The sequence below is a fragment of the Grammomys surdaster genome, unplaced genomic scaffold, assembly GCF_004785775.1.
Source record: "Grammomys surdaster isolate TR1022 unplaced genomic scaffold, NIH_TR_1.0 125179, whole genome shotgun sequence".
Classification (NCBI taxonomy): Eukaryota; Metazoa; Chordata; class Mammalia; order Rodentia; family Muridae; genus Grammomys; species Grammomys surdaster.
In genome coordinates, this window is record NW_021620071.1 from 233,708 (window position 1) to 259,596 (window position 25,889).

At 48.7% G+C, this 25,889-nt stretch overlaps 1 protein-coding gene across 3 annotated transcripts; it reads left to right on the forward strand.

The window, feature by feature from the left end:
* Nucleotides 1–25,056, forward strand: Hcfc1 (host cell factor C1). 3 transcript variants are annotated; one of them, XM_028785292.1, is made up of 26 exons: nt 1–1,324; nt 7,694–7,842; nt 8,152–8,312; nt 8,991–9,199; nt 9,802–9,886; nt 10,408–10,514; nt 11,310–11,489; nt 11,571–11,930; nt 12,154–12,314; nt 14,096–14,293; nt 14,558–14,782; nt 14,938–15,042; nt 15,271–15,490; nt 15,590–15,732; nt 15,835–15,973; nt 16,164–16,384; nt 16,919–18,422; nt 18,556–18,710; nt 19,346–19,790; nt 20,093–20,416; nt 20,557–20,675; nt 20,763–20,900; nt 21,576–21,761; nt 22,436–22,736; nt 23,122–23,185; nt 23,353–25,056. In XM_028785292.1, exons 1-26 carry the CDS (start codon nt 1,132–1,134, stop codon nt 23,390–23,392), a joined length of 6,132 nt encoding a protein of 2,043 aa, XP_028641125.1. In that variant the 5' UTR covers nt 1–1,131; the 3' UTR covers nt 23,393–25,056. The 3 variants fall into 3 exon arrangements, with proteins under 3 accessions (XP_028641125.1, XP_028641123.1, XP_028641124.1); XM_028785290.1 differs by having other exon boundaries at nt 165–1,324; nt 19,214–19,790; nt 20,090–20,416; XM_028785291.1 differs by having other exon boundaries at nt 165–1,324; nt 20,090–20,416.
* Nucleotides 25,057–25,889: the final 833 nt, after the last annotated feature.

Sequence of the window (25,889 nt, forward strand, 5' to 3'; positions counted from 1 at the left end):
GGTTTTTAAAGAAGCTTTTAATTCTTTATTAGCCTTGGGTCCTTTAAGAGGCTTGAGACCAGAGGCGAAGACGTGCGAAGGCGGGAGGGCGGTGACGTCTCCTGACTCCGCCCCCTCGCCTGATAGCCGCCATGTTTAGTTGTTACTTCTTCACACAAGATGGCGGCTCCCAGGGAGGAGGCATGATCGCCCTGCCGTTACCGCTTCTTCTGCCGTACAATTGTCACTTCGGGTCTTAACTCCTGCTCTTTCGAGTGGCTCCTGTGGGAAGGAGTCTTAAGGAGGGAAGTGAGGATTGGATGCTGCCTTGCCTTTGGTTTGCTGTGGAAGAACTGTCCAGGAAGAAGAGAATAGGGGGGGGGAAGAGAAGCTAGTCTCAAGATGGCGGCTCCCAGGGCGGTCGGCACAGCCTGAATAGCAGAGGCGGACTCAAGGGAAAGGTGCTAAACCTCACGAGCCGTACGGCTCGGGGCCCCGAGAAGCAACCGGGAGTTCGAGCCCGTTCCGCCAGCCTCTGACACGCCATTATTATTTAGAAACGTTGGGGTTCTGCGATCGGTGGCTGTACTAAGTGCTGGGTGGGGAAGCAGGACGGTCTCAAGATGGCGGCTTCCACAATTGTGGTCTGACTGCCCGCAGAGCTGAGACAACCGCGGCATTTGTGGCTCTTTTCCACCCGCCCCGGAAGCCAGCCAGTGCTGGGGACGGGGTGGGGGGGGTGTGGGAACCGGGCCGGGGCTCCGCCATTTCCGGCGGGGGAGGGCTACGACTGAGGAAGGGAGGAGAGAGAGGCGGCTCAAGATGGCGGCTCCCAGAGCCTCCTGCTCGAGCTTCTAAGCGGGAACACACGGGCAAATAGTTAGAGCGACGGCGCTCAGTGGCCTCCAGCTTCTCGGGAATAGGTGCTCTGCAGTTTTGAGAAGCTTTTAAGGATACGAGCCGAGTGAGAAGGGGGGGGAAAGAGCCAAAGGAAGGAGGATAGTTAAGATGGCGGCCTCCATGGAGTCGTCCACCGCTGTGTAAGGAGCCGCTTCTTCTTGAGAGCTGCCTTAGACGAAAGGGGGTGTGTGAAGAATTAAGGTTATCCCTCCTGTTCAGTGACTTCTTCCCACTGCATCCTTAACCGGAACTATGGCTTCGGCTGTGTCCCCCGCTAACTTGCCAGCGGTGCTTCTGCAGCCCCGCTGGAAACGGGTGGTGGGCTGGTCGGGTCCTGTGCCCCGACCCCGCCACGGCCACCGTGCAGTGGCTATCAAGGAGCTTATAGTAGTGTTCGGTGGCGGCAACGAGGGGATAGTGGACGAACTACACGTGTACAACACTGGTAAGTGCTACCACCCTGGGTTTCTCAAAGCCTTCCCTCCATCTCTATCCCAACCCTTCTCTTTCCTATCTTCTCCTATCTCTCACTGCCCTGATGGGTTTTCCTTCTCCCTTTGCACTTATTGCCATCTTTGCTTTTTCCCTGATTTTTCAGCCTCCGTTCTTACACCCCCGTAATCTTCTGTGTTTAAAGGTTGCATTTCGGTACTTAGAGAAACCCTCTACTCCGACTGGTGAGGGGGAGGGGATGTCGCGGGCGACAGTGACTTCAGACGTACACCGTTACCCAGTGGGCTGGGGCTGGCGCGGCAGCGGATGTGTTCTCTTGGCGCAGGCGGAATCCTTCCCCCTCCGCCGATAGTTCTCATTCCTAGCGCCCATGCTCGTTCTGGAGAAAAGACAATATTTAGATCACAGATCCGTTCTCTACACCCAGAAAAGAAGGGACGCACTCTTTAAGGTGCAGACTTTTAACAGCCTAATGCGACCCTCGTGGCATGTAGGGATATCACGAAGGCTATACTTTTCTTCCCTCCCCCCACCCCGCACACACACTTGGGATTATTTCTTTGTACGAGTTGTGAATTTTTGTGGGTTTTTTCCCCCTTCAAACTGTTTCTTTTCCTAATCTGATGCCTTAACAGTTAAGTTCCCCCACTCTGCCTCCCATAGCAGATTGGAGGGCTCAATGCCTCTTTTTGGGGGGGCGTGAGATCGAAGGGGTTAACCAGTCCCGTCTAGTCCCTCCTTCCCCAAACCCAAGCCCTTGCAAATTGGGAGGAGCCTATCTACAGGTATGGCTGATCTGCAGCCTGGCCTCTGCCCCCTCCCATATGGGAACCACATGTTGTTCCTTACTTGGTTCCCTTGCTCTGTCTCTAGGGCAGAAAGCTTTGTGGCATCCTTCCCCTGTGGTAGCCCCTTGGCACTTTCTGCACATCTAGTACAGGGGATTGGCCTGAGTTGCCAGTTGACCGCCCAAGGGCCTTCAGGACCTTTTCCCTGCCCTAAGGGAGAAGTGCTGGGGTTTGCCACAGCTGGAAGTGTGTGCCAGTTGTGCCCAGGTGAGAGCCTGGAATACTAGTGTGGCCAGACAGAGCCAGCCCCCTTGCCTCTGGTAGACTAGAAGCTTCCCTCTGCTGTAGTAGGTGCAGCCTGCAGTGCTTCCTCCCTTGCCAGCTCCTTAGCCTGTGTGCACCCTCATCCTTTCTGGGCCCCTGCGGTCCCAGACACCTCCTCTTCACTTGAGGGCAGGACCAAGTGTGAAGCAATTGACCCCACCCCCACCCTCCATCTCACACTCAACACGGAGGCCAAAAGCAGACAGGAGATCATGGTCTGGGGTAATTCATGGAACTAGGGTTGGAGCCAGACTCTCCTGGCAGCTTCCCAGCACCTCCCCTGCCAGGCTGAGTGTACAGGCCTGCCTCTGCACCTCTGAACATACCCTTCCAAGTTGACTTTGAAAGACTGGTGGGTTGTTCAACCCTCTGAGTTCCTTGCCTCTCCGCACCTGTTGCCTCCAGGGACTAGGGCTTTTCTCAGGGCCTCTGCAGAAAGGGGGTGGGAGGGTTGGTGATGCTTATGCCAGCTCAGGCAGCTGGTGGCAGAAATTAGCCCAGTCAGGTAAGGCCAAGGGCAGGGGTGCAACTTGTGGTATAGTAGAGCTGTTTTTAGAGACGACTTCTACAGGAGCAGCAGCACCTTCTCCATTTCCTGGACCGCCTTTCTTCTACTAAGGCCTGGAGCAGACTTTCTGGCAGGGAAATAAAATTTTAGAAAGTAGGGCAGGGGCCTAATTGCAGTCAGCTCTAAAGTCCATTGCAGGCCTGTCTTGGCTTCCTGGGATCTCTGCATACTCATTAGTTTATTGAAAACAATTGACTACTTTGGTGTTAATTTGTTTCCATTTTGCAGAGGTTGGGTGTTAGAAGGTAACCAGGCTTCTAAAAGTCCCCTTACAGCAAAGGCCTGGAATCCTCCAAGAGTAATAGTTTTCAAATTGTTCTGATCAATTTTTAGGTGACTTGAGAGAGCAACTAGCAGACCCTACTATACCCTCTTCCTCACCTTAATGGGTGTGCCCCTTGTCTTGATGGTCTCAGGGTGTCGTGTATTTGGCAGGCTCGGAATTCTAGCAGTCTTCTGCTATTCTGCCTGTCCGTCCTTCCCTACAACTGCCTCTTCTGCTTACCTTGGTTTTGTTTTCAAAGAGGCCTGAGTTCATTATCTGTTCATGCCTCTGCCAATAGCCCTTTGCTTTTGTGGGATCAGTTCTTACCTCTTCGAAGAGTATGCTCTTCTAGAAACTCCTCTTTGAAAGAGAAAATAAATTCAGGGTGTGTGTGCACTGGGCTGTCTTGGTCAGCTCTTCAGTTTGCAGGAGGTGGAGTATAATTCACTCGGGTTACCCATTGGAATTACTGGGTTTGTGTGTGCTAGAGAGTTCGTGCATACAAGACTTTGTCCCTTTAGAGGCAGTCATCATGGGGGCTGAGAGACCCTTTACTGGCTTTTGATAGGTCTTGGGGTTACAACTGTCTGTGAATGAATTTTATTTCTATGAGGCAATTCAGATTACTCAAAAGGCCTCAAGCTTGCTGGGCAGTGGTGGCGCGCGCACGCCTTTAATCCCAGCACTTGGGAGGCAGAGGCAGTCGGATTTCTGAGTTTGAGGCCAGCCTGGTCTACAGAGTGAGTTCCAGGACAGCTAGGGCTATACAGAGAAACCCTGTCTCGAAAAACAAAACAACAAAAAGAGGCCTCAAGCTCAAGGATCCACACAGACTGAGGTGAAATGTTCTGTGGTGAAGCTGTGTGTGTGTGTGTGATTGTTCCCTTTTCCAGGCTGCTTTTGCCTTGGTGGATACTGGAAATCACCAACCTGCAGGGTTGGGTGTGGACCCTGAGCAAGTTCTGTACCACTGAGCCACATCTCCAGACCCTCCATAGACCTGGGGGGGGGTACAAAATATTTAATGGAACTTCCTACATGTAAGGAAATTGGAGTCTAAGAGAGGAAGTGACAGGTCCAAACTAGGGCACTGCACTGGCTACTGGTAGAAGTGGGCCAGAGTGTGAACCTTAATAGACTGAAAACCACCACCTTAGAAACACATCCATTTACCTCTGTCCCTATACCTAAATTTCATTAAGTCAAGTGGGTATCACATCTGTTCCCCCATCAATTTCTGGCCCTCCTTAACAGGCTCACTTCCTTATCGGCAAGTTTGTTTTGCTGATTAGGAAATAGCCTATTTACTCTTCAAAGCTCTGTCTTAAATGTTTTTTACTCAGAGAAACCTTCAGTTATGTCCTTCATCACCCTTGCTCTGCTTCCAAGGGTTGGGCATGGTTCCAAGCTCTTTCAGTTTTTTTCCTATCAGTGGAGAGGTTCACAGCTTACCTACTAGATGGGAAATAGGAGGCCTGGGCCTTCTCTGTGCCTTCCAGCATGGGGCCTGCCTGCCACATCAGAAATGTTTTTGGTATAACCAATCGCACTGAAAGGAAGATAATTCCTTGAACTCTATCGTGTTTTCTGCTGCATGGCTATCATCAGTCTATATGGTGATGGGGAAACAAGCTATAAATGAATTTGGGCTAAAGAAAGAGAAGGTAAGCCGGGCGGTGGTGGCGCACACCTTTAATCCCAGCACTTGGGAGGCAGAGGCAGTCGGATTTCTGAGTTCGAGGCCAGCCTGGTCTACAGAGTGAGTTCCAGGACAGCCAGGGCTATACAGAGAAACCCTGTCTCGAAAAACCAAAACAAAACAAAAAAAAGAAGAAAGAGAAGGTAAAAAGTATCTCATACTGGAGCCTGCAAACAGGTGGCCTCCTTTCCTCAAATTCCTCTCTTCTGGTGAGGGTCAGGCTAGAGGGCTAAGGACATGCCAGGGCATATCAATAGTGAGAGACCCAGGCAGTGGGTTACATGATACACCACTGGGTGTTAGAGGGCAAGGAAAGCAGCTGTTAGATTTATAAGGTGGAGAGAGGAATTCATATACTTACACACTTGTAGGGAGTAAAACGGGGATTTGTAGGTGAGATGGTATGTTATCTCCATACCAAGAATTTTACTTCCTAACAGACTTCCTGATGGGAGTTGGGAAGGGCTTCTTCTGCCTTGCCAGAAGAAACATTCTAGAGCCAGATTAGTACTTCTTAGGTCTCATAGGAGAAGCTGGTAATCTGGGAGGCTCAGGAACATCATAGTTAACTTCTGGCCTGGTGGTCATCTGGGTCAGTGGATCAGCATGATAGGAAAGCTGTAGGCCAATCCCATTTGCCATTTAATTTTTACCCAAGAGTTGCCTCATGATTCCCTACCTATTACTTTAACATAAGAGTTCTCAGTTGAGTGAGGAACTGCCCATATATGAGACAGATAGTGAATCAGGCTCGTGTCCCTGCTGGATTTTACTGTGAATTCAGATGAGTTTCTCTTCCTGTGCTCCCCACCCCAGGGTCTTTTTTTGTGTGTGTGTTTTGTTTTGAAACAAGGTTAGGCTAACCCTGAACTCCTGATCGCCACCTTTTAAGTGCTGGGATTACAGGTAACTGAGGGCTAGATTGAGACTGCCTCAGAGAATCCTGCTAGCTTTTCTTTTGTAATTTTGGACGAAAGTCCTTCCAAGGATTGTTTACTTGTCCAAGGTTGATTTACTTCAGTATTGGAAGCTCCTACATTTCTTGATTCATGTTTGCACTAGGAATAAGAAAATAGGTCAAGAGCCAACATTTGGGTGTGTGGACACATGCATGCATGTACACAAGCAGTACAAGCTGCATCACTCCAGCAGAAAAATGGCAGAGAGGATGGGGGCTATAGTATTGATTGTCTTTAGTGACTCAGCTAAACCACTGAGGAGTCTTAATAGCTAGCTAGCTGTTCCAGGTGCACCTGGGGAGACCCTCCTCTCAAAAGCAAAGCAGGGTACGGTTGTTACCTATATACAGCCTTTTTACAAATGGTGTTGGGGGAGAGAACTTTGTTCTCAAAATGTATCTGAATAAAGGGGACAGAAAAAGCAAAACAAGCAGTTTCCCTCTTTTTCTCAGTACATTGGTCTCCAAATCAAACATCTATTTCTTGTAGAAATATACCTGCCTCCCTGCATGGACAGTATGGCTGAGAAGCAGATGAACAGCTTAGACTGATCCACAGAGGCCTCCTGTGTCTCCTCCTCCAAAATATAACCTGACTTCCTTCCCGTCTTCTTCTAGGAGGGAGGACTGGTCTTGACTTTGAAGCCCTTCCCCATCATAGCTGCAGCCCCCCTCACTAGATCCAGGACTTGAAATCCTTCCTACAGCCTTCTCAGATCTCACCTGACTGACATACAGTAGGTGGTACCCCAGTCTTAGAGATTTGGGGGATGGATTGACTGACTGACTGACTGACTTATCCTTTAAATATGTGGCATGGTAGAAGAATATGTTTGCCTATAACATTACCAGAACCCTTGCTACTGCAGATGTGAAGGACAGGCACCTAGGTGAAAGAGCAAACTGCCAGGCAAGCTAGGGAAAGGCTCCATTCCAACTGAACGCTTGACCACTGTCTTGTACTATCTTAGGGGAACCAGGAGGTACCTGAGGGATGATCTCCCTTTCTTGGTGACCTCGCTATTTTAGCCCAAGTTAGAAGTGTGGGGGGCTCCTGAGAAGTTTCTGTCACAGAAGCTCTGCTTTAGTTGCCACTTAAGGTTTGAGAACATTCTGGATATGGGGGAGGGGTACTGCCACAGAGCCTGTGGACCATCATCTAGGAGATAAGTGAGTGGGGAAGTCAAAGCAGAGGCAGCTAGGCTTGGGAGGTCAGCAGAGTCTTATTCTTGCCTCAGGTTCTTCTGAGGCAGCAATCTCTTCCCTGTCTGTCAGCTGCCTGCATGAAGGGAAGGCATCAGCCTATAACAGTTTAAGTTTCCCAGGACCACCTACAGGTGCAGCTGTAGGCTCTGGCTGTCTTAACTCTGCAGTACAGAGAGAATCATGGGCCTTAGAGGGCATTTGGGGTATAGAAATTTAATGATCATGTAAACAGTCAGGGAAGGAAGTCATGGTCTACTAGATTGCCAGACGCTGATGAATTATCTTGGCTGGTGACTTTACTGCTTTCTGAGATGACCTTAATGAGAACTTGTGCAATAGTTTGAAAGCCAGGGTTCTGCAGATGGTTTGAATAAAATGGCCAGAGATTTGGGATAATGCTGTTAAAGGATAGTGTGCTGGCTCAGCCCCTTCTCTTGGCTACATTTGAAGACAAGGAGTTGGAGAGTACAAGACTTAAGAAGAATGGGGAGGCAGGGGACATTTGGGTTCTAGAAGCTCCTGGATGTTTTGACTTTTGTTTCCTTTTCTTCAGCGACCAACCAGTGGTTCATCCCAGCTGTCAGAGGGGATATCCCTCCAGGGTGTGCAGCCTATGGCTTTGTGTGTGATGGAACTCGCCTACTGGTGTTTGGTGGAATGGTAGAGTATGGAAAATACAGCAACGACCTCTATGAACTCCAGGTAATAACATAAGAGCCTCTGTGGGCCTAGGTTATTATACTGCCTCAGGCCCTGTGGAACTCTCCATAGTGTTCCTTGTACTGGTGTGTGAGCTAAGGCAGGAGAGGCAGTGTAAGGGATTACTTAAGAGTCTACCAAGGCTGTTCTCTTCTTGAACAGTGTCAGGAGAGAACAGGACCAAATTCTTTAGAACTTACATGTTTCAGCAATGTGCTCTTTCACTCTGGACAGTCTTCTCCTTATGCCACAAATAGCCCCTGGCCCCCAACCAATGACCTTCTCATCTCTTAAATATTATTGATTTTGTAGGCAAGTCGCTGGGAATGGAAGAGACTGAAGGCAAAGACACCCAAAAATGGGCCTCCTCCATGTCCTAGGCTTGGACATAGCTTCTCCCTTGTGGGCAACAAATGTTACCTGTTTGGGGGTTTGGCTAATGATAGTGAGGACCCCAAGAACAACATTCCGAGGTGAGGCTTTGTTCTATTTTTGTCCCTGAAGAATCCCACCAGGGTGGGTCTACTTTCCCCAGGTATAAGACTCATCTGAAATTCTAAAGTTGGTTGTGCCAGCTGTCTCCATGTTTCTCTCCTGTGCTGGGTTGTTAATTAGAGAATAGATTCAATGCCCTTTCTAGAAGTTCTCAGCTTTGAGATCTGAAACCCCAGGTAGGTCTTGTAGGAGAAAACTGGGCAAGAGGTAGAATTGGCCTGGTCTCTATCCCTCAGACTGAAATTAGACTTGATTGCTTCCTTTGCAGCTTCTGCTTCTTAAACATTTTCTGGTGGGTATTTTCTAAGGCCTGTGGCCAAAGCTCCTAATATGTGGAGGTAGTTCCAAGATGACACTCCCTTACTCTAGGGAGGCCCACATATAATGCCTTGTATTGCATACATGATTGCCTAAAAGGACCTGCCACTGAGTCTGAACTTAAGGCTACCATCAGAGTTTTGCACATACATCCTTTCCATTGCTCCAATTGGACTCAACCTGTAAGCTTCTAGCAGTCTCTTTTGGGGGCAAGGATAGTAGCGTTTGTGGTTTCTATGACCTTTGGTCTTTTGTGTTCTAATCTACTGCTCACTGAGATAACCCGGTAAAGCCTGTGGTACATGTGTTCAAGGTTTGCTATGACTGATCTTCCTCAGGTACCTGAATGACTTATATATTCTCGAACTACGGCCAGGCTCTGGAGTGGTAGCTTGGGACATCCCCATCACTTACGGTGTCCTGCCTCCACCCCGGGAGTCACATACTGCTGTGGTCTACACTGAAAAAGATAACAAGAAATCCAAGCTGGTGATCTATGGAGGAATGAGTGGCTGCAGGCTAGGGGATCTTTGGACCCTGGATATTGGTAAGAAATTGCTGCTATTCCAGTAGCTTCAGAGCAAATACAATCTTCTGGATAATTGGCCTTGAGTGGCTGTTGTTGCCAGGTGAGGTGGGGCTCATGGGAAGCTAGTGTCCCCCTTAGCCTTATCAGTGGATAGAAAACAGTAAGGTTTGGTACACTACTATATGGACTTTGGAGAGAATAAGGGGAGAGTACAATCTTTTCACGATGGAATTCCCTCAATCTAGGTAGAGTCCTGACTCACTTTTCAGTGAACAGTCAGAGTTTTTGTCTAGTGCTAAAGTGACATGGAGGTAAATATGCTCTACAGGGAGTGCAAAGGAGAGGTTGGAGTGAGCTTGATACCCTTATGTCATCCCTGAGAGTGATGCTGCCTTAAAGCAGGTGCCTGGTACTTTGGGGAAGAAACCTCCTTGCCCAGATCATCTGAACAGCTTTAGAAATGCTGAAATATAGTTGTTAGGGCAATAAATTAGAGGGCTTGGCGAGGGATTTAGGAAGGCAGAGATGCAGTTGTTATGTTGGTTTAGGGCCCAGTTGGCCCAAGTACTGGGACTATGGTGTCTGATCCAGCATAAGTAATTTCTCCATTTCTTCTGCAGAGACACTGACATGGAATAAGCCCAGCCTTAGTGGGGTGGCACCCCTTCCTCGCAGCCTCCACTCTGCAACCACCATAGGAAACAAGTAAGTGTCTCCTCTTCCCTGACCTGAACTGCCCGAGTCCTGAAAATTTCTCAAGTCGGTTTTGTCAACTGTCCCCCAATCCCAAAGAGGCCTTTTTCTGGCTGGTCTGGCATTAAACAGCCCTGTACCCCCCTTATTGAACATTAAAAAGACAGATTAAGTGTAGAGGGACTGCATATAATGCAGCTTGAGAACTTTTCTTTACCTGTAAGGCTACCCCATCATGAGTATAGGTGGTGCAGCTCCTCATTGAATCAGGATTCTTTGTGAATGCCAAGGTCTAGGGTCCATGGAGGCACCTTAGATGAACAAAGTAATGCTCTCCTTATAAAGAAATGACAGTTTTTTGTAAGAGTGAACCATCGGGTAGAAAGTGCCATATTAAATAACTTCATGCATCCTCAGGGACTCCTGGGGCCTTCTAGGAAACTGAGTATGTTCAGAACTTTCTGGGTAAAAGAGGTAGCCTCTAGCTTGGTACTTCTCTTCAATCCTCTCTTGCTTTTTCTTCATCCTCCTAGAATGTATGTATTTGGTGGCTGGGTGCCCCTTGTCATGGACGATGTCAAAGTGGCTACACACGAGAAGGAGTGGAAGTGTACCAACACACTGGCTTGTCTCAACCTGGGTATGGCCTTCTCAGGCTTAGAGTGGCCAGGGAGGGGGTGGCCCTGGGAAATTTTTAGGATGTGTAAGAAGCAAACTCGGGCTCATGGATATTACCAGAAATATCCAATGGGTAGAAAACACTCAGGCAGTACTCCTTTTGGTTTGAATAGGCTCTTCATATGTGCCTGATAACAGTAAGTGGAAAAGCACATATAGTGCAGAGGAAGTGTTTCTTGTATTCTATATGTAGGAACTCTTCTATATAGGCAATAGCTCTAAGACCTTAGCCTGCCATACACAGGGCCAAGTAGCCATTTTCCCTTACTGTCTTGAAGATCATTTCATACCCATGCATAGTGAGTATCATATTCTTTAATATGGTGCACAGCTTTAATTCTAGCATCTAGGAGGCAGAAGCAGATGGATCTCTTGAGTTCAAGACCAGCCAGGTCTTAGTAAAATCCCATCTTGAAAACAAAATACCAAACAAAAAATTTGAGTTGCTTTAATTTTGACTGTGGTAACACACATTTTCTTAAGATCTTTACTTGATTTGTTTTATGTATTTTGTTTCCCTTTGCCTACCTCTTAGGATTGTTTTATTTTTATGTTCAAGGAGTTATCTTCCAAATAATTTCCCAATATATTGCTTAATTTCTTTTTATGCTCTTTTTGCCTCATTTTTGTTTACTTTTAATTTGATACTCCAATAACTTGACCTTCCCCAACAATGAAAGAATAGAGAGCAACTTGGGAGTTGGGGAACAGGTTCCTTTTGTCCTCTGTGTGACCCCTAGCACCTGTACACCTCTAGATACCATGGCCTGGGAAACTATCCTGATGGATACACTGGAGGACAACATTCCTCGAGCTCGAGCAGGCCACTGTGCTGTTGCCATCAATACTCGTCTGTACATTTGGAGTGGCCGTGATGGCTACCGCAAGGCTTGGAACAACCAGGTCTGCTGCAAGGATTTGTGGTATCTGGAGACAGGTAAGATACAGGACCACTGCCATTCCCCACTGCTGAAGCCTCTCTATTCCCTATCTTAACAGTTTCTTTGTTGTATTACAGAAAAGCCACCACCCCCAGCCCGAGTACAGCTAGTACGAGCCAACACCAACTCACTGGAGGTTAGCTGGGGTGCAGTAGCAACAGCCGACAGTTACCTTCTACAACTCCAGAAATATGACATTCCTGCCACAGCTGCTACGGCTACCTCCCCTACTCCCAATCCAGTCCCATCTGTGCCTGCCAACCCTCCCAAGAGCCCTGCGCCAGCAGCAGCTGCACCTGCTGTACAGCCACTAACCCAAGTAGGCATCACACTTGTGCCCCAGGCTGCCACTGCACCCCCAAGCACAACCACCATCCAGGTCTTGCCTACAGTGCCAGGCAGCTCCATTTCTGTGCCCACTGCAGCCAGGACTCAAGGTAAGCCATGAGGGTCAAAGGCATTTGTGTAGGGTTTAGTCACTGGAGACATTCATTGCCTGAATAGTGTTCTGTCTTGCTGATGGGATGGTATTGGGGGTATAGAAAAGTCACATAAAGAATATGCAGGTCAAGAAATAATTCAAGTCTGCCTTAAATTTGACAGAGTAGTGGGATATGTGTAGAAGAGTACCTCCTGATGATCAACCCTTTTTCTCATCAGGTGTCCCTGCTGTTCTCAAAGTGACTGGTCCTCAAGCTACAACAGGAACACCACTGGTTACCATGAGACCTGCAAGCCAGGCTGGGAAAGCTCCTGTCACTGTAACTTCCCTGCCTGCCAGTGTGCGAATGGTTGTACCCACACAGAGTGCCCAGGGGACGGTGAGGATTTGTTACTGAGTGGGGCTTTATGGTGACCCAATAGTATAAACAGAGTTCTCATGTGGTCTTTAAAATACACACACACACACACACACACACACACACACACGCTCGAGTTTGTGTATCATGTATCTCCCTGGGGCTAGGGGTGTGGCTTACTTGATAGAATGTTTGCCTAGCATTCATGAAGCCCACTAGCTCCCATCATATGTTCTTGTTTGTCAGATGCTACTGCATTAAAAATGCCACATGCTTTTAATCCCAGCACTCATGAGACAGGAGTTCAAGGAAAGCCAGGGCTATACAAAGAAACCCTGTCTCAAAAAGCCAGAACAGGGGCAGGGGGGTTCTTGACATTTTCATTGTTTTCCTGATTTTTGGAAGGTGGAGGGAAAAAATCTAGTTTAGCTGGGTTTGACCCAAGTCTGTGAGAATGAGAATTTAACTCTCAAAGGTTGTGTTTGGTTTTGGGTTTTGACAGAGTTGTACTCTATAGCCCAGGCTATGTACTATTTAAGAAATTGTCCTGCCTCAGCCTCCTGAGTCTGGAATTATAAACATGAACCATACCCAGCAGTGATGTTGATAATGTTGTATGTGAAACCCATTACTGCTTCGTGTATACTGAGATATGTAAAATGAATTATTTTTATTATAAATGTATGCAGTAAATTAATCCAGTGGCTGTATTTCTTTACCTTAGCTAGTCCCCAATAACCACACACAGAGGCTAAGATTTATTAAAATTGCTTTGAGCCAGATACTGAGCAATTATTACTCCATTCTAAACCTCCAAGCTAATCAGGCTTCCTCCCAGACAATATTTGCATATTGCTTGCATTTTTTTTTCGTCCTTTCTTGTTCTAGCTCTCTTCTCCTAATGCCTCCTCATAGTGGGATAGAGAAATTAGCATTTGAAATAATATAAGGGGGTGGCTGATGTGATGGCTCAGCAGTCAAGAGCACTGACTGCATTTCCAGAGGTCCTGAGTTCAATTCCCAGCAACCACATGGTGTCTCACAACCATCTGTAATGGGTTCTGATGCCCTCTTCTGGTGTGTCTGAAAACAGCTACAGTGTACTCACATACATAAAATGAATAAATAAATCTTTTTTAAAAAGAAATAATATAAGAGTAACCTTTACACAGTATACAAAAACATTTTACCAACAGAGATATATCTCCAGTTCTGGCTATGGTCTTTTTATTTATCTTTATAGTGCTGGGGGCAGAACCCTGTTAGGGAAGAACTTCACAAACTAACTATACCCCTAGCTTTTACTTTTGAACCAGGGTATCACTAAGCTGTGATCTTTCTGCTTCAGCCTCCTGAGAAGCTACAATTACAAGCTATGCCCCAGGCCTAGCTTGACTATGATTCTTTGGTTAAAAATCTACTCAGGGGTTAGGGGTGTAGCTCAATTGGTTGAGTACTTGCTTAGCCTGCATGAAGCTCTAGGCTCAGTTTCTAACATTGCATTAGCCAGATGTGTAATTGCATGTCAGTAATCCCAACATTTGAGAGGTGGAAGCAGGAAGATCAGAAATTGAAGGTCACCTTTAGTGTGAGTTTGAGGCTAGCCTGAGCTATATTGGACCCTTTCTCAAAATAAAGGAGCACTTGGCAAGCACCTACCTACTTATCATTTGCACTAGGAGAGAGGAGCCAATTAGGAAAAAATGGGATGCTTCTGAGCCCTCCTGGCAGGTTCTGAAATGGTCATTGAATTGGGAAGCAGGTGGAACCCTTGCAGCTCACATGCTTTCTGTCCACCACAGGTGATTGGCAGCAACCCACAGATGAGTGGGATGGCTGCATTGGCTGCTGCTGCTGCTGCCACACAGAAAATCCCTCCTTCCTCAGCACCCACAGTGCTAAGTGTCCCAGCAGGCACCACCATTGTCAAGACAGTGGCTGTGACACCTGGCACAACCACTCTTCCAGCCACTGTGAAGGTGGCCTCCTCCCCTGTCATGGTGAGCATTTATCTTCTGGGTCTGGTGGTTGAACAAGCAGTTCTAGGTTTGGTCCAACCTTTCGGGCCATTGGTTTATAATCAGTACTGGCATGGGTCATGGAACATACAGTTACCTTTAAGGGTGTACAGCCTTAGATTAGACCTGTGGAGAGGTCTGGCTGTTCTCTTGCTGCTTAGCCAACCAAGCTAGATGGACAGGTGGTCAGCAGAGCTACAGCCATTATGTTGCTGCTATGTTCATTACTCATCTCTGCTTCTCCAGGTGAGCAACCCAGCCACTCGAATGCTAAAGACTGCAGCTGCCCAAGTAGGGACATCTGTGTCCTCTGCTGCCAACACATCTACCCGCCCTATCATCACAGTACACAAATCGGGGACTGTAACAGTGGCCCAGCAAGCCCAGGTGGTGACCACAGTGGTAGGCGGAGTCACCAAGACCATCACCCTAGTGAAGAGTCCCATCTCTGTCCCAGGAGGCAGTGCTCTGGTGAGTGACAGAAACCATCTGTGTGTGACAGTTGCCAGGTTATGGTGGGTGCCACTGGTGACTCGCTATCTTGGGCCAATTCCAGTATAGTTCTAGCCCAGTCCATGCCCTTGTTTGGTTCCAGATTACTGCCTGCTCCATCCTTTCCTTTTTAGATTTCCAATCTGGGAAAAGTGATGTCAGTGGTCCAGACCAAACCAGTTCAGACTTCAGCAGTGACAGGCCAAGCATCTACAGGCCCTGTGACTCAGATCATCCAGGTGAGCATTTACTTACTCTCTCTCAAAAGTCATTCCTAAACTCCAGGCCCACGGGGATGAATAGACACTGGGAAACAAGGACAGAAGATACCATGAGTACAAGTGGCTCAAAGGCCTTGCTGATACCGCAGCACCCGCAGTATTCAGAACATCTCTGTGTTAGAGTAGCTAAACCTAATATTCCTTTCTGGCAGTAGTTCCTGTTAATTCATAACTTCTTCCTTTCAGACCAAAGGACCCCTGCCAGCAGGAACTATCCTGAAGCTGGTGACATCAGCAGATGGCAAGCCCACAACCATCATCACCACCACACAGGCTAGTGGGGCAGGGACCAAGCCCACTATCCTGGGCATCAGTAGTGTCTCTCCCAGCACCACGAAACCTGGCACAACTACCATCATTAAGACCATTCCCATGTCGGCCATTATCACCCAGGCAGGCGCCACAGGTAAACATACAGCTTTCAAAAGGCCCTTGCTGTTGAGTATAAATCCAAAAGATGAGATGCCCTCATAGCTTATTTTCTCTGAACCCTTCCCCAATGCAGGTGTTACCAGCAGTCCTGGCATTAAGTCCCCCATCACAATTATCACCACCAAAGTGATGACTTCAGGAACAGGAGCACCTGCCAAAATAATCACTGCTGTCCCCAAGATTGCTACTGGCCATGGGCAACAAGGAGTGACCCAGGTGAGGCACACATGGCCCACATGTGTCCTAACAGGCCTGAGGGGCAGCACAGTCCAGTCAGCCTGAAAGTGACATTGGTGGCACTTTGCTCTGGTGTTCCAGGTGGTGCTAAAGGGGGCCCCTGGACAGCCAGGCACCATCCTCCGCACTGTGCCCATGAGTGGCGTCCGCCTGGTCACCCCTGTCACCGTCTCCGCTGTCAAGCCAGCTGTCACCACATTGGTTGTGAAGGGCACCACAGGTGTGTAGCCCGCAGGCCAGGTCCTCAGCAATGGCTGGGGGAGGATAACAGGTGCTCTCTCCAGAGCCTTCTGTCATTGGTGGCCACATGGCAGGGCTCCCATTCCCTAGCCTTCTCCAGAGAGACAGGCTGCTAGATAGAAAGTGGTAGCAATAGGCCTCATTCTACCTCTGCCTTTCCCTCCATTTAGGTGTTACAACACTAGGCACAGTGACAGGCACTGTCTCCACCAGCCTTGCCGGAGCTGGGGCACATAGCACCAGTGCTTCCTTGGCTACACCTATCACTACCTTGGGCACCATTGCTACGCTCTCAAGCCAGGTGATCAACCCTACTGCTATCACAGTGTCAGCTGCACAGACTACACTAACAGCTGCTGGTGGGCTCACCACACCCACAATCACAATGCAGGTAAGTGGGTCCTAAGGATGTACCACCATACACAGCAGCACTCCCACACGAAAGTAACCTTTCTCCCTTTTCCAGATTCAGTTCTGTAGACCTGTGTAGTTATGACAGCTTTTCCACACATGGTGTGATCTGTCTCAGTCTTTCCTGGTGACACATGTGAGCTGTGTCCAGTTTGTAGACACTAGGATCTCATAATGTGCATATAGTATTTTTTCTCTTGTCATGTTTTTTTTCCTCTCAAACTGAACAAGAAGTTGTAAGGGATCTATTTTACTGGCCTTTGGACACTGTCTAGAAAAAGGCTTGACTGTAGCACAATCCCTTCTCCTGCCCCAGCTCTGCCTCATTGTCCCTTCATCTTCGTCTCTAAGTAAGTCATTGTTTTGAGATCATGGGCCAAGCTTATATTAGATTTGCCTTGGATAGTTAGCAGAGTTGGTGGTTCCAGTCAACATGGGCAAGCATAGGATAGTAGGAGAGTCAAAAGCAAAATAACATAGTTCAGGCACTAACTCCTCTGTTCTCTTTCCCCAGCCTGTCTCCCAGCCTACCCAGGTAACTCTGATCACAGCACCCAGCGGGGTTGAGGCCCAGCCTGTACATGACCTTCCAGTGTCCATTTTGGCCTCACCTACTACAGAGCAGCCCACAGCAACAGTTACCATCGCTGACTCAGGCCAGGGTGATGTACAGCCCGGCACTGTGACACTGGTGTGTTCCAACCCACCCTGTGAAACTCATGAAACAGGCACCACCAACACAGCTACCACCACTGTTGTGGCTAACCTTGGGGGACATCCTCAGCCTACCCAGGTGCAGTTTGTTTGTGACAGACAAGAGGCAGCTGCTTCACTTGTGACCTCAGCTGTGGGACAACAGAATGGTAATGTGGTCCGTGTCTGTTCAAACCCCCCCTGTGAGACTCATGAGACAGGCACCACCAACACTGCTACAACAGCCACCTCCAACATGGCTGGGCAGCATGGCTGCTCGAACCCCCCCTGCGAGACTCATGAGACAGGCACCACCAGCACTGCCACTACAGCTATGTCCAGCATGGGCACTGGGCAGCAGCGAGACACTCGTCGTGCCACTAACACCCCCACTGTAGTGCGGATCACTGTGGCTCCTGGGGCATTGGAGAGAGCCCTGGGTACTGTGAAGCCTCAGTGCCAAACTCAGCAGACCAACATGACCAGCACGACCATGACTGTGCAGGCCACTGGAGCTCCATGCTCAGCTGGCCCACTGCTCAGGCCAAGTGTGGCACTGGAGGCTGGGAGCCACAGCCCTGCCTTTGTGCAGCTAGCCCTTCCAAGTGTCAGAGTTGGGCTAAGTGGCCCCAGCAGCAAGGACATGCCCACAGGGCGCCAACCAGAGACATATCATACTTACACAACCAATACCCCAACCACAGCCCGATCTATCATGGTTGCTGGGGAGCTTGGTGCAGCTCGGGTGGTCCCCACATCTACATATGAGAGCCTCCAGGCAAGCTCTCCTAGCAGTACCATGACTATGACAGCCCTTGAGGCACTGCTGTGCCCTTCGGCTTCTGTGACCCAAGTCTGCTCCAACCCACCATGTGAGACCCATGAGACAGGTACCACCAACACCGCCACTACCTCCAATGCAGGCAGTGCTCATCGAGTATGCTCCAACCCGCCTTGTGAGACTCATGAGACGGGCACCACACACACAGCTACCACTGCCACATCAAATGGAGGTACAGGCCAGCCTGAGGGTGGACAACAGCCTGCCAGTGGGCATCCCTGCGAGACACACCAGACAACTTCCACTGGCACCACTATGTCAGTCAGTGTTGGTGCCCTGATTCCTGATGCCACTCCTTCTCATGGAACCCTGGAGTCTGGCTTAGAGGTGGTAGCAGTGCCCACTGTCACCTCCCAGGCTGGTGCCACATTGCTGGCTTCTTTCCCAACACAGAGGGTATGCTCCAACCCTCCTTGTGAGACCCACGAGACAGGTACCACGCACACAGCCACCACTGTCACCTCTAACATGAGCTCAAACCAAGGTGAGTATAAGTGTCCAGTAGAGGAGAGTACAGATATTCTGTGTTAGCCACAGCAGAGGGAGGTGGTCCTAGAAAACCTATGGTGGTAAAAGCAAGTGGAAGTCAACTGGTCTCTCCTTTGACACATCCATAGACCCTCCACCAGCTGCCAGTGACCAAGGAGAGGTGGCAAGCACCCAAGGTGACAGCGCAAATATCACCAGTGCCAGTGCTATCACTACAACTGTGTCTTCTAGAGCAGTGACCACTGTGACACAGTCTACACCAGTTCCAGGTCCCTCTGTGCCGGTAAGCCTCAGCCCAAAGGATCCCTTCTGTGGCCTTTTGCCAACTATGTCTTTCATCTGTGCTGTCCATAAATGGACACTAGATGTCGCCCTTGTACCAGCATAGTATTGCTCCTTGGTGGTTCTTCCAGACCATAAAAGGGCAATCTTGGTGCCTGGGAGGCAGGAGGCAGGCAATCCCTTAGAGGTGCTGTGGCACTTTATCATCTGCTGTTGGTTTCCTTCTTGGCTATTCCCCATTATTTGTCTCTAAAGTGAAGTCTTTTGGGCATGAGTTGAAACTTCACCCAGGGGCTTTCCTCTTGCCATACCCTTGCTGATACTTATTGACTCACCTTCCCCATTTACATTTATCATGGGGTAAAAAGTAGCCAGCCTGTCATGGATGATACCATAGGCCTACAGGGAAAAAACAAAGGCTATCTTGTTTTTTGGCCCCACTGCCTGGTTCTAGCCTTTGTCTCCCCTCCTCTCCCTCTGACGGGGGCTTCTCTCCCTTTCTAGAACATCTCATCATTGACTGAGACTACCCCAGGGGCTCTGACTTCTGAAGTCCCCATCCCAGCCACGATAACAGTGACCATAGCCAACACAGAAACTTCTGACATGCCCTTCTCTGCTGTTGACATCCTGCAGCCCCCAGAGGAACTCCGGGTCTCACCAGGGCCTCGCCAACAGCTGCCTCCACGGCAACTCCTGCAGTCTGCCTCCACGTCCCTGATGGGGGAGTCCGCTGAGGTCCTGTCAGCCTCCCAGACCCCTGAGCTCCAGGCCGCCGTGGATCTGAGCAGCACTGGAGACCCAGCTTCAGGCCAGGAGCCTACCACCTCTGCAGTTGTGGCCACTGTGGTGGTCCAACCACCCCCACCCACACAGTCTGAAGTAGACCAGTTATCACTTCCCCAAGAGCTGATGGCTGAAGCCCAGGCGGGCACCACAACCCTTATGGTAACAGGGCTCACTCCAGAGGAGCTGGCAGTGACTGCTGCTGCTGAAGCAGCTGCTCAAGCTGCAGCCACTGAAGAAGCCCAAGCCTTAGCCATCCAGGCTGTGCTCCAGGCGGCACAGCAGGCTGTCATGGGTAGGTATCAGCTGGGAGCTTTGAGGGATAGGCCCCTTAGGATGAGTGACAGCCTTACAGAGAGGGCTAAGGCACCATTTGGGGATAGCTTGAAATGAGATCTGCTTCCTGTGAGTGTGTACAATGTAACTCAACAGAGGCCTGTATAGGACAAGTAGTCCAGGAAGTTGACATAGGGCCTAGTGGTGAGGGGTGTAACAAGATGTGGGCAGGATGAAAGCTTAGGAAAACACCGTTGCTGTCCATTGGGCCAGGCATACTTGTGTTCCTTTTGAATAGAAGTTTTCTTGGTCCTGGAGCAGGCACTGGGGAGCCCATGGATACATCTGAAGCAGCAGCAGCAGTGACACAAGCAGAACTGGGTCACCTTTCAGCTGAAGGCCAAGAGGGTCAGGCTACCACCATACCCATTGTGCTGACACAGCAGGAGCTTGCAGCCCTGGTGCAGCAGCAGCAGCAGCTCCAGGAGGCTCAAGCTCAAGCACAACAACAGCACCACCTTCCCACTGAGGCTCTGGCCCCAGCTGACAGTCTCAATGACCCATCCATCGAGAGCAACTGCCTCAACGAGTTAGCTAGTGCTGTCCCCAGCACTGTGGCCTTGCTACCCTCAACAGCTACAGAGAGTAAGCTGGGCTGCTTTTTAGCAGGGGTAAATCATTGATAGAGTTGAACTGATGGGAGGTGGACACAGTGTAGCAAGGTGGCATGGAGGTTCTGCCTCAACACAGAACCACCTTCCAGCTGATACTTTGTTTCTTTCCAGGCCTGGCTCCATCTAACACATTTGTGGCTCCCCAGCCTGTTGTTGTAGCCAGTCCAGCAAAGATGCAGGCTGCAGCTACCCTTACTGAAGTGGCCAATGGCATCGAGTCCCTGGGTGTGGTGAGTCTGGTTCAGTGGCCCCAAGGGATAGAGCAGCACTGCCTTTGGGCCCCAAGGGCTTGATGTCATCTCATTTCTGTTCCCCAGAAACCGGACTTGCCACCCCCACCCAGCAAAGCCCCTGTGAAAAAGGAGAACCAGTGGTTTGATGTGGGGGTCATTAAGGGTACCAGTGTAATGGTAACACACTATTTTCTGCCACCAGATGATGCTGTTCAGTCAGATGTAAGTATTCCCAGTAATTGGTACCCTTGGATAGTAGGGTGGATCCTGCCATGCCTGTGAGACAATTGTCATAAAAACGAACTTAGTTTCCCTGCCTTGTGAGAGGAGCTCACAGGAGAACTCCATCTTTGTGCCACTTGAACAATTAGGAAGTAGAAAGGCCAGCCAGAGAGATACCTTCCCCACCAGAGAGTAAGAAAGTCAAACTTAATTCTTTTTTGTTTTTGTTTTTTGTTTGTTTTTTTTTTTTTGTTGGTTGGTTTGGGTTTTTGTTTGTTTTTGGTTTTTGTTTTGGTTTGGTTTTTTTCAAGACAGGGTTTCTCTGTGTAGCTCTGGCTGTCCTGGAACTCATTCTGTAGACCAGGCTGGCCTCGAACTCAGATATCCGCCTGCCTCTGCCTCCCAAATGCTGGGATTAAAGGTGTGCACCACCACCACCCGGCTTAATACTTTTCTAATGGCACCAAGCCCCAGTTAACCTTACCATGTTCCTAGGGCCTTGCTATAAAAGAGACAACCATCACTGAACTTCTTCTTAGTCCCATGTTATTCTAGGACATTGTCTATCTTAGACAAGTACTCTAGCACTAAACTGCCCCCTAGTCCAGAGTATTCTTTTTGACTGCAGGCCTCAAGCCATTTTCTTCTTTACGAGTTTTCAACCTCTTGCCTTAGGATGACTCAGGCACGGTCCCAGACTATAACCAGCTAAAGAAGCAGGAACTGCAGCCAGGCACGGCTTATAAATTTCGAGTTGCTGGAATCAATGCTTGTGGCCGGGGGCCCTTCAGTGAGATTTCAGCCTTTAAGACTTGTCTTCCTGGTTTCCCAGGGGCTCCTTGTGCTATTAAAATCAGCAAGGTGAGTCTTTCTATGGGCCACCTTTCTGTTTCCTGTTGGTCTGCTGTCTGCTCTAGGGTGGTACATATGAACAGAGCCAGGGGGTATCTGGACCAAGAGTATACCAGATAAGGTCAAGGTAGCCTACATTCACCCTTAGTAAACAAGGTGCATTCCAGGCTGTCCATTGATAAAGCTTTTCATCTAATCCTGAGAGTCCTAAGGAGGCCTGAGTCTTGTTGGTCTACTTTCAGATGCAGAAACTGAGGCACCAAGAAGCTAAGTGAGAAGTTATGGATTAGATGATGGGTTTGAGTTGGAGCGTATTATAAAGGCTCTTTAAAGTCCTTTAAAATTTGATGTGGAATATCTCTGGGTTGTTTTGGGTTTTTAATTTTTTTTTATTACATTTGTATTTGGGGGGGTGGTCATAGTTGTGCCATGGTGCTCATGTGATGGTCAGAGGAGGTTGTGGAAATTAAACTCAGTCATCAGGCTTGGCAGCAGACACCTTTACCATACTGCTGAGTCATCTCACTGGCCCCTGGAATATCTATTGTATTGGGGGAGATTTTTTTATAAGGATTATTAGCAGTTCTAGAAGCTTCTAGCCCTCTTGCTCTGAGACAGGCAGGGTGGGCTGAAGCCACAGTGGCTGAAGAAGGCAAGACTTGACTTTATGTCCTGGGTTCTAGAGCCCAGATGGTGCTCACCTCACCTGGGAGCCACCATCTGTGACCTCCGGCAAGATCATCGAGTACTCTGTGTACCTGGCCATCCAGAGCTCACAGGCCAGTGGTGAGCCCAAGAGCTCTACCCCAGCCCAGCTGGCCTTCATGCGAGTGTACTGTGGGCCTAGTCCTTCCTGCCTAGTGCAGTCTTCCAGCCTCTCCAACGCCCACATTGACTATACTACAAAGCCTGCCATCATCTTCCGCATTGCTGCCCGCAATGAAAAGGGCTACGGCCCCGCCACACAAGTGAGGTGGTTGCAAGGTAAGTGTTCACAAGCCTTTTGGGGCAGTTTTTAGGGAAAGTACAGGGGAGTGGAACAAAAATACCTAGCTAGACTAAGGAGGCTCTTGTGTTCTGGGGTGCACAGAGAAGATACCCTGAGATGTCTAAAAGTGAGAAAAGTTAGGAGGAGGAGCAAGAAGAAAGCAAAAGCTGTTAGGTTCAAAAACAGCATGTCCCAAGATCCTTAAAATGAGTGGCTCAGGCTGAGGCTAACTCCCTAGGGGTATCTGTCTTAGGAGGGACATTGAGAGGCAGGAACTGAACCTGAGGGATGACATGAGCAGTCAGGACTGTGACAAGTGGGGTACACTCAAGTGTTCCTGCTTTCACCCTGGCTGCTCACCATCCATCCCATTTCTTTCAGAAACCAGTAAAGACAGCTCTGGCACCAAACCAGCCAGCAAGCGGCCCATGTCGTCTCCAGAAATGTAAGTAGCAAGTCTCTTTCAGGAATCTTCTGTGTGGGGTACTTAGAGTGGAATTAAGTTCCATTTCTCATCAACTGCTTGGGATTATATCCACACAAGGTCCTGAGTTGGTGTTTTTGTGATACCCTTAGGACCCTCTAACTAGTCTTCTCTTTCTCTTATATAAGGAAATCTGCTCCAAAGAAGTCTAAGGCTGATGGTCAGTGAGGAAGCTGGCCAGCATCTGGATCCTCCAGACCCCTCTGCTTCAGGAATGCCCTATAGGGCCCACCTTCCCGCTCTGCCCACCTGGCCTTTGCACTTCACCCTCACCAGCTACTGGCCACCATTCAGTCTCCCCGTTTCCCTCTGTTTTTACAATAAAGAAAGCACATTTTACCATTGCTGTTGGGAGGAAGCAGAAGGCAGATTGGAAAGAATGGCGAGTAAGTGCAAGTTGTGCTCCTTCCTTTTCCCTACTTGGTGCCCTTCCTGGGTTAAGTATGACTGGACAGTTCAGAGACTTTGGGAAGAAAAATTAAAAACTGAAAACAAGGGAGATAGAACTCATACTTAAGCCTGTACTTGTTTATAGTTCATCACCTTTGGCCTGAGATGCAGCCAAGGGCTGGAGGGGGAAGGGCATCCCCCAGTTTCCCTCAGAGGCTTTTCCCGGCAGGTATCCCATCTTGGGTGTCTGTCTGGTTTTATTTTGTTTTGTTACTTACTATCCTTGTATTTCCAGCCACCTCTCATCCCTTCTTCAAGCTTAGCCAGACCCTATCTCGCCCAGCAAAGTCACAGAAAGCTTAATGTATCTCAGAGGCCTTTGAGTTCCCACTCAATACTTCTCCCTCTTTACAAAAGAGAGGGGTAGGGGAGCCTTGGTTGGTCTGAGCAGTGGCTGTGAAATCCTCCCAATGGGCACAGAATGGCCCCCAGTAACCCTGGCTTTGGCCTACCTTTTTGAGCCTGGGGGCCACATCACCAACTGCTGCATTTGTTGTATTTTTTAGGTTGAAATTAATGAAGTTAACATTTTTATTGTAATTTTAGCCTTAGCGTGTGGGGGTTTATCCCTTTTTTTTTTGTTAGCTGTGTACAGAATGTGTATCCTATCTTCTTCCCCCCACCCCCACCCCTTTGGCTAATCATTGGCAGGAGTCTTCCTGGGGAAAAGCTAAAAAAGCAGCTAAGGCAGAAGAGAAACAGTGTCCTGAGTGAGACTTGTACTGCCCTGATATCGTGTTGCTAGCCCCGCCTGTTTCTCGAACAGTGTGAGACAGTTAAACTTCATTCCCTATGGGTTAGCACTTATATAGAGGCTTGGGCTTGAAGGTGATGTCCACCTTAATCAGCATCACTGCAGAGACTGACCCTAAACAACACAGCAGGGGCAGGGAACCGGTGGGACTTGACCCCCTTGAAGGCAGCCCAGGATGGGGGGGTGAGGTATGTCATATCCCACAGAGGCTATGGGTAGGTACCAGATACCAACTCAGTAATTAATTTTGTAGCATTGTCCCCAAGCTCTGGATTTTTTTTTCTCTCTCCAGGACCCAAGTTTAGGCAGTAAGTAATGCTTGCAAGCAAGTTACTGAAAGATTTAAAAATGGACAGCCAATGTGTTCAGCCGCTCTGGCCCATACCCCCTGGGGCCTCTAGTGTATTGTATTATATTTCTCTGTGGAAAGTCATGTTTAGTCAAATTGGAACCCACTTACCTGTTCCTTTTGTTTTCCCCATCCCTTCTCCTGAGCACCTTTTGATTTCTGAGGACAGTACTACCCATTCATCTAATGTAGAGTAACCCTTGTGACTCAATATTACCATAGTGCGATGTTGTTTTGTGCTATTTTGAACAATTAAAAAGACTTTTTTTGAAATAACCATCTGGTATCTACCCGTGTGTCAAGAATGTCTCGTGACCTTTGGAGATTAGAAGCTTGGACCTGCCCAAGGTACACCCCTGGGGCCTCTAGGGACATGATACCTTATAGACCCATGGCTGAGAGGCCTCCTTGAACAATTGCTGATTTTGCATTTAGAAATCAGTTCACAGTCTGGAGAGATGGCTCAGCAGTTAAGAGCACTGATTGCTCTTCCAGAGGTCCTGAGTTCAATTCCCAGCAACCACATAGTGGCTTCACAACCATCTGAAAGGGGATCCAATGCTCTCTTCTGGTGTATCTGAAGACAGCAACAGTGTACTCATATAAATAATAAATAAATCTTTAAAAAAAAAAAGAAATCAGTTCACCTATTCTTCCCACTAAGGCAAACACCTAGCTGGCCATTGGTAGTTTTCCTGGACATATAAACCACACAGTCTCTATAAACTTCCCACCATAAGTTAAGCAAATACCAGGGTGTGTATGACACGAGATGCTGCAGGACCAAATTCTCTGGTATTGTGCACAAGCCAAGCATATAAAGAGAGAGACGCAGAATTACTGACCCTGGCAGCCCAGTAACTAGTTGGATAATAAATACAGCTATGATTTGGTTGAATAATGCTAATTGGGCAGAAAACTAAGAAAGTCTGGAGATAAGGCAGCCCTGGACTATAGTCCCAGAAGGTTGAGAGGAGCAAGCATACCAGGTCCTTGGTTGAGATAGAGAAGGAGTGAGAGGAGCAAGCATACCACCAGGTCCTTGGTTGAGATAGAGAAGGGGTGTAGAGACATGTCTCCTCAGCATCTCAATACTGATATCAGGGTTACGG